The sequence below is a fragment of the Apium graveolens genome, chromosome 1 (assembly GCF_009905375.1).
Source record: "Apium graveolens cultivar Ventura chromosome 1, ASM990537v1, whole genome shotgun sequence".
NCBI classification, from domain to species: Eukaryota; Viridiplantae; Streptophyta; class Magnoliopsida; order Apiales; family Apiaceae; genus Apium; species Apium graveolens.
Genome location: NC_133647.1, coordinates 191,013,907 through 191,022,140, shown reverse-complemented (window position 1 = coordinate 191,022,140; position 8,234 = coordinate 191,013,907). Strand labels below are relative to the sequence as shown.

Here is an 8,234-nt window from a genome sequence, read left to right as displayed (position 1 = left end):
GAGGTAAGTGATGAAGAAGAGAGCCCGGAACAAATCGCTGTAAGACTCAGGAAAGGGAAATGGGCACACGAATAAATGACAACAACTATGGATCTGCCCAACGGAATCACTCGCACTCTCACTATGACCTCTGAAGGCTTGATAAATCCGGCCCCAGCTCACCGACCTGAGCTCGAGGATACGGAAGGCTTAACAATCACGGAAGTGAGAGAATCTAGTGAGGCTCGAGCAGACTTAGACCCGAGAATGCCCCCAATGGTTGAGAGGGCTGGGCCGCAGAGGACACAATCCCGATCTTGGTAGACCCAAATGATCCCTCCAAGGTACTTAGAATAGGTTTTAACTTAAGTCCTGACTTGAGGGAGGATCTAGCCTGCTTCCTGAGGAGAAATTTGGATGTTTTTGCATGGTCATACTCTGATATGATAGGGATTGACCCGAATGTCATGTGCCACTGGCTCAACTTGGACCCGAAAAAGAAGGGGGTCAGACAGAAGAGACGACCGATTAGTGGAGAGAGGGTAGAGACCCTCAGAGAAGAAGTAGATAGACTAATGGAGGCAGGGCTTGTAAGGGAAGCCTTCTACCCATGTGGCTGGCCAACTCCGTGCTTGTCAAGAAGCCCAATGGCAAATGGAGGACATGTGTGGACTTCACCGACCTGAATAAAGCTTGCCTGAAGGATAGTTTTCCTCTACCCCGAATCGACCAGCTGATTGACTTTACAGCTGGGCACACACTACTTAGCTTTATGGATGCTTATTCGGGATATAACAAAATCCCAATGTATGGGCCAGATCAGGAGCACACCTCCTTCATCACTAATCGAGGCCTCTATTGTTATATCGGGATGCCTTTCGGGCTCCTTAATGCGGGGGCAACCTATTAAAGGCTGGTGAACAAGATGTTCAAACATCAGTTGGGGAAGACTATGGAGGCCTATATAGATGACATGCTTGTGAAGTCAAAGGAAGCAAAGGATCATGCCCGTCACCTATCGGACATGTTCCAGATCCTAAGGGAGTACAGGATGAAGCTCAACCCATAAAAATGTATGTTCGGGGTCGAGTCAGGGATGTTTTTGGGATTTATTGAGGCCAACCCCGCCAAGATACGAGCCCTACTCGAGATGAGATCCCCCCAATGGGTGAAGGACGTCCAAAGCTTAACGGGGTGAGTGGCTGCCTTAAACCGCTTCATCTCAAAGTCCTCCGACAAATGCCAGGAGTTTTTCAAAGCAATTAAAGGAGTGAGGAGGAATTTTGAGTGGACAGAAAAGTGTGAAGAAGCCTTTCAGAACATAAAGAAGCATCTCAGCAGCCCTCCAATGCTGTCCAACCCAAAGGAAGAAGAGACTTTGGTTCTATACTTGGTTGTCTCTGACTTTGCAATAAGTGCGGTATTGGTTCGAGAGGAGGATGGTATCCAGCTCCCGGTATATTATGTGAGTAAAAGGCTAGCCGACGCCGAGACTCGGTACACAAGCCTCGAGAAGTTAGCATACGCTCTGATCCTGGCCTCCCAAAAGCTCAGGCCCTATTTTCAGTCACACAAGGTAGAAGTGCGAACCTCCTACCCCCTCAGGCAAGTAATGCATAAACCGGAGTCTTCTGGTCGAATGCTGAAGTGGACGGTTGAGCTCGGCCAATTCGAGGTAGATTATAAATCAAGGACCGCAATCAAAGGCCAAGCCCTGGCCGACTTTATGCTAGAATTTCCTCTACATCAAGAAGTGGAGCCGGGAGCCCTTGTTGTCATACCTAGCACAGAAGAAGTCGGGCTGGAAAACCAAAATAGTGCCCCAGGATGGAGCCTATTTGTGGATGGAGCCTCTAATGGGATGGTGCAGGGGCTGGAAATGAGTTAATCAGCCCGGAGGCACACAAGATCAGACGGTGACCCATTTGGCCTTTCATGCAACCAACAATGATGCTAAATATGAGGCCCTGATCAACGGTCTCAAGCTAGCTTTGGAAATGAAGGTGGAGAATTTGAACGTGTTTAGTGACTCCATGATTGTGGTATATCAGATAAACGGGGGGTATCAAGCTAAGGGGCCGAGAACGAAGCTCTACCTGAAGTGTGCGCAGAGGATAATCACAAGGTTCAATGAGGTGAGGCTGGAACTAATCCCGCGCGGGAAGAATGAAGGCGCGGATGAGCTATCTAAACAAGGCTCACGCCGCGAGGCCACTCTGCTAGGGGTTGTGCCCCTTGACATACAGAGGCAACCTAGTGTGCCCGAGCATGAGGTGGGTAGCCTCGGTGATGACCTCGGCCTCACGTGGATGACACATATCTTAGCCTACATAAAAGAAGATTCACTCCCAGACGAAAAGAATGAGGCAAGGAGGATAAGATACAAGGCATCCCGCTATATGATATATGATGGAGTCCTATACAGAAGAGGGTTCAGTGTGCCCCTCCTCAAGTGTATAGATAGGGATGAATGCAATTATATCCTAAGGGAAGTACACGAGGGCATTTGTGGCAATCACTCAGGGGTAGCTCTCTAGCTCAGAAAATCCTCCGTCAAGGTTACTATTGGCCAACAATGAAAAAAAATGCCTTTGAATTCTCCTGAGCATGTGATAAGTGCCAGCGATATGCCAATTATTATAAAAGCCCCATGGCTCCCCTCACATCCCTTATGAGCCCTTGGCCCTTTGCTATGTGGGGAATTGATCTAATTGGAGAACTCGCGAAGGCCAAGGGAGGTGTCAAGTATGCCGTTGTCGCGGTGGATTACTTCACTAAGTGGGCAGAGGCCGAGCCTCTAGCCACTATCATGGCAAAAAAGCTCAAGGAATTTGTGCACAGGACTATTGTGTGTCACTATGGCATCCCTTACAAGTTGATATCTGACAACGGAAAACAGTTCGATAGCAAGGAAATGGGAGAATTTTGTGAGCAGTTGGGGATTCTGAAGAGTTTTAGTGTAGTTTGCCACCTCCAAAGCAACGGGAAGACGGAGGCTGTTAACAAAATCATTAAGCACACCTTGAAGGAAAATCTTGAAGAGAATAAAGGGACATGGCCGGAGGAGCTCGCCCAGGTCCTGTGGTTTTTACAACACGACTCCCCAAACAACAACTGGAGAGACCCCTTTTTCTCTAGTATATGGGTGTGAAGCTATAGTGCCCGTTGAGGTAGGGGAAGGATCTTTTCGAAGGGATAACTATGACTCAGAGGCAAATGAGGTCAACCATCGACTCTATTTGGATATGATTGAAGAAACTCGGGAAAATGCTCATATCAGGATAGAAACATATCAACAAAGGACAGCTAGGCACTACAACAGTAAGGTTCGAGCCCAGACTTTTAATGTGGGAGATTTGGTTATGTGTCGGGTCATGCCAAACACCAAGGTGGTGAGCCATGGAGTCTTTGGGGAAAATTGGGAAGGCCCCTACAAGATAAAATCAGTGCTCTGGGAGGGAAGCTACCACCTCAATGATATGCAAGACAAGTTGATCCCGAGAGTCTGGCACGCGGAACACCTCCACAAGTATTATCAGTAATATTATTCTTCTCAGACTTAGTATTATCTTAAAATATTCCTAAGTCTCGGGGGGTAGTGCCATATAGGTGCCTCCTTGAGACCACAAGCATGTACTCCTTTCACTTTCCATTATCTATGAATAAATGATTGATATCTATTTGTGCCCTTGATATTTTAACTCCTGTTAATAAATTAAAATACCCATCAAAGGAGCCTATCCTTGGGAGCCCATGCGAGGACAAAATAGCTATTTTATTAACATGTTAAAATCACAAGTTAAGCCAGGCCCCAGCCCGCTTCACAACAAATCTATAGAATGAGCTAGGCCCCGGCCCGCTTGGAAAAGTAATGAGCACAAAGAGGATTGAAGATGAAGATAAAACTATGAAAATAGTGAGAGGCTCCCACAAACCCCTTAACTACCTTAAAAGTTAGAGACGACAGCGATACGAGCCTATATTCGTGGGCTCGCAAGCTGATAGATGCGGGCCAAGGAGCCCAGCCCTCTAACATAGCCAGGGTTGCATGATGCAATGAGAAGATACAGGAACAAGATGCGAGCCCCTAGGCCCGGCCCGCTAATGCGGGCACACCTACAACACTTGTGAATTAATAATGACGCGAGCCCGCTCTACTTAAATTATCATTGATTTTTACTTAATTGAACATGAATGCGAGCTTATGAGCTCGGCTCGCTGTGAAGGTGTAATACCCGCCATACGCGGCCAGGGCTATGATAGTTTTTGGTCAGTAGGGGCATGGTAAGTTTACACAAAATAAAGAAAACCAGCTAGCACAAAAGATAAATTGTGACGCCCTTACTCTCGGGGTTAGAAAATGAGGACCCACACACCTTTAATCTAATAATTAAATAAGCATAAACCCCGATTAACTACTAACAGGATCAAACAAGATAAAGTATGAGACAAGATTACAACTACCAATCATAAAATATAACTTACAACCCCAAAATAATATTAAATAAACATAATCGATTCCGGCTTGGAACTGACAGATAACCCATTGTATCTTTATAATTTTCCCTCTAAGCGCTTGCTCACTCAGAAATACCACTACCTGCTCTGGCAACCGGAAGCCCTCAACACGATAGGGACCACCAGGTACGCTCTTACGAGTAGTACGCCTAAGCCTGGCCATCTTCTTGCTTAACTGCCATGGTTAGATTAAAACAAAACATATGAGTATAAAACTCAGCGAGTAACTATAAAGCAGTTCTATGTTATGAAATCCATAATAAACTTTACCAATCTCAGGGCATTCTACTTTATTTGATCTAGATGACAGATTTCCATCTTTTGGGTTAAGGAAGGGTTATAAAGGAAAAATGTGGGGCTTTCACGGAACAAGGCTCAAGCAGGGTGAAAGCCGACATTCATCACAAATCATTAAAGGATCAGAACAGATCTTTCAGAAAAAGGAAAGCAACAATATTTCATAATACGGAATCAGTTATATGATCAACAGATTAAAATCAGGGTTCTCGAGCTTTAAGCTTCACATTATCACAATCAACTCTTTTAAAAGCGATATAAACCATTTTCATTTTTCAAGAATCAATTACTGAACCGGATGTTTCAATTCCTTTTTAAAAAATCAAAATAGAACCCTTGATTGGATCTCGTTATCTTTTCATTTCATAATAATACGGGTGATCAGCCCGTACCGACCTCCATCCGGTCTTTAAGGTACCAATCGGCATAACTTCAGCCTTAAGTTGGACTAGCCCCGCTAGCCTCTTACCATGACTGGACTAGTCCCACTAGCCTCTTATGTCCCAATCCAATCCATCAGCAATTCGTTTGAAAAACCTTTAGTAGGAAAAGTAGGTTTTCTAAATTCATTTTATCATTACCAAGAATATGAAATCATTCAGACTCTTTCGAGTGGAAACTCATTCTTAAGTCAAATGTCAAGAAATCAAAATTAAGGAAGTGATTCAAAGACAAGCAAGGAACAACTCTAAGGATTCTGAATCAAGGATAAAAAGGTACTTAAATTAGGAGGATCAATATCTGTTTCAGGGATCAATAGGAAATATGGTGATCAAGAAATAAGGTATCATTACAAGGGGTTCGTAAAGGTAATTATAGGGTTTATAACAGTTCATGGCTTAATAAATAACTTGAACAGAAAAGACAGGTTACCAAAGGGTCGAATCAATAAGCTTATCAATAATAGTTTAACAAGATCAAAGACAGGGTATCTCAAGTCATTAACAGGAGTTCATTAATTAAACAGTTCCATACTCTACATGGTATGAATAATAACCTCTCTTATAACCATTTTCCCAAGTAATGGGAGTTACTTGCCTGAATTCGCTTTCCTGAAGGTTGAACTACTGCCACCTAGTATACCCTTTCCTTTCCTAGCCTGAATGCCCTCACGCTCCGAATCTACAATAAAACCAAAATATTTATCAGTTTCTCAACTCTCGTTCCCGGAACAATTACTCAATACGATAGCTCGATTATACCCTTGACTCGAATATACGAGTATAGCTTATACACATAAGCACATAGCACAACACACGTCATATATTTTACTCTTAACTTGTATACCTTTATATACTCGACAATCGACTTATAAATATCTTTATCTCAACTCGAAGTCAAATCATACTTTATATTAGTACACATAGCTCTTTATACTTGAAATTCTTATACAAATTAAACAAACGACAAAAATTACAATAACTACCCTAAAGTCATCTTTAAACCAACATGACAACCATAGTTAACACAAATCAATCATCCCCTTTCTTTTATACTTTAATTTGAACCAAACATAGCAAATCAAACAAAATCTTACATACAATCCTTAACTAATCTTCATGATCAATTCAAGCACTTAAATTAGGATTTGACCCTTTTAACTATTATACACCATTCGACCATTCTACAAACATCACCCAAAATCAAGTAAATTTTCATACCAAATCCATATAACATATAATCAATCAAATAATGACATGCATCATCATTTCCTCTTTTGAACCCACATGCAATCTCATTTCTTCCTAGTTAAACTTAGATTATACCAAGATCAAATCACAAAAATCAATTTTCCCTTTTATTATTACAAGGTCGAACCAAAATCTTCATCATGCAAATCCTAAATTTTGATTTCTCAAGCATCCAATCAAATATACAAGCCCAAACATCATAAAAATCATTTTTATCAATCAACAAGTCATTTCCATTACTAAAAATCATTTTTGATCTTCTAAAAATCAAGATTCCATTCGGGTTTTTCAAGAAGTAACACATGCAAACGTTTTTCTTAATCCTTAAATCATTAATCATCCTAATCCATCATCATTATCCTAGAATAAACATTCACAACCATTTAATTTAACAAAAACCAACTCAATAACTTTTAGAAATCAAAAACCCACTCGGATTCTAAACAAATTTACTACATGCAATCACCAAGGATAAGATTTATGATAGTTAAAGCTCAGTTATAGCATCATCACTCACCACCGGTTCACCGGAGTTCATCACCGGTGGCGGTGGCTTCACCGTGGTGCCCTCATTCGAGGGTGTCCAACCACGAAACCCCTTTTTTCCGTTAATTTCTCAAAACAACTAACATGCACATCTCATATACCAATCATTTGCAAAGAATCATGCTTAAACAAGATGATTTCAACAATAACATCAAGAACCGAGAAGCTCTCGGGTAAACACACACAAACACACACACATCGAGCTTACATGCAAGTGGATATACACACATACACACTCTAATACCTACTTATATGTGTTTAACAAGGGATTTTGAGAAGGATTGGTGAGAGTTATCAAAGGAACAAGTAGTATACCAAGAGAGAAAAAGAGAGCCGAGAGAGAGAGAGAGTAGCCGAGAGAGACTGAGAAAGAAAGAGAGAAAAGAGAGAATGGTGTGCACGGGAAAAAGAAAAGAAAAGGGGGGAGGATGAGTTTATAAATAATCAGGGACAAGGGCAATTTAGTGCTTTACTAATTCCCTTTTTAAATTGATTTACCTTTCTCTTTTTACTCCCATAGAATATTGGTGGAATAATAAATATATCTCTCTCAGAAAGTTGAAAATTATAGCGATTGACAATTTTAAAACGTAGGTCTCGAAATTAGCTTTCCAACCATTACTCATAATAATATTTTGAGCGTACCGTTGATTTTATATGATTTTCGCAAGCTCGCTTTAATAATAACATTTTTCCACATAAAAATCAATTTAAAATGCAATGACCACCAAATAAATCCATTCATCATTTTTAAAAAGTCTCTAGGACTATTATAAAGATAACAGAACAAATCCCATGTTTTATCTTACTTAGATAATTTTATAAAAATGCGTGAAGGTTAAATAAACCTTTATTTAAATCAAATAATTCCCTTAAATCCATAAAAATGTCAACAGATCACGTAATCATGCATACAGACAAGTAGGCACATATACAAACAAGTTTCGACTCATGTATGATCATAAAATTTATCTTTCTTTAATATTATTCCCTTTTTACGCGTTCCGGGTCACGTTCAGCCTGACGGCCCGACGCTCAGCGTTTCAATTACGCTTCTCAATATCGACCGACACGTCTCTGGGATGAAATACTTTACTTAAACACATACTTCACATTTTAAATATCTTAGCCCCTTTTTAGGACGGGTTCCATTCTACCTGACGGCCCGACAACACAGCTTAACTCCTAAGCTAACTCCTTAAA

General features: G+C 41.2%; 1 protein-coding gene across 1 annotated transcript; it reads left to right on the top strand.

Annotated features, from left to right (window-relative positions):
• Positions 1 to 1,976: 1,976 nt before the first annotated feature.
• LOC141713954 (uncharacterized) lies at positions 1,977 to 2,516 on the top strand. Its single transcript, XM_074517512.1, has one exon. The coding sequence runs from the start codon at positions 1,977 to 1,979 to the stop codon at positions 2,514 to 2,516; it is 540 nt and encodes a 179-aa protein (XP_074373613.1).
• Positions 2,517 to 8,234: the final 5,718 nt, after the last annotated feature.

Coding starts and splice junctions, on each gene's coding strand:
- LOC141713954 (XM_074517512.1), top strand. CDS start 1,977: ATGAAGGTGGAGAATTTGAACGTGTTTAGTGACTCCATGATTGTGGTA.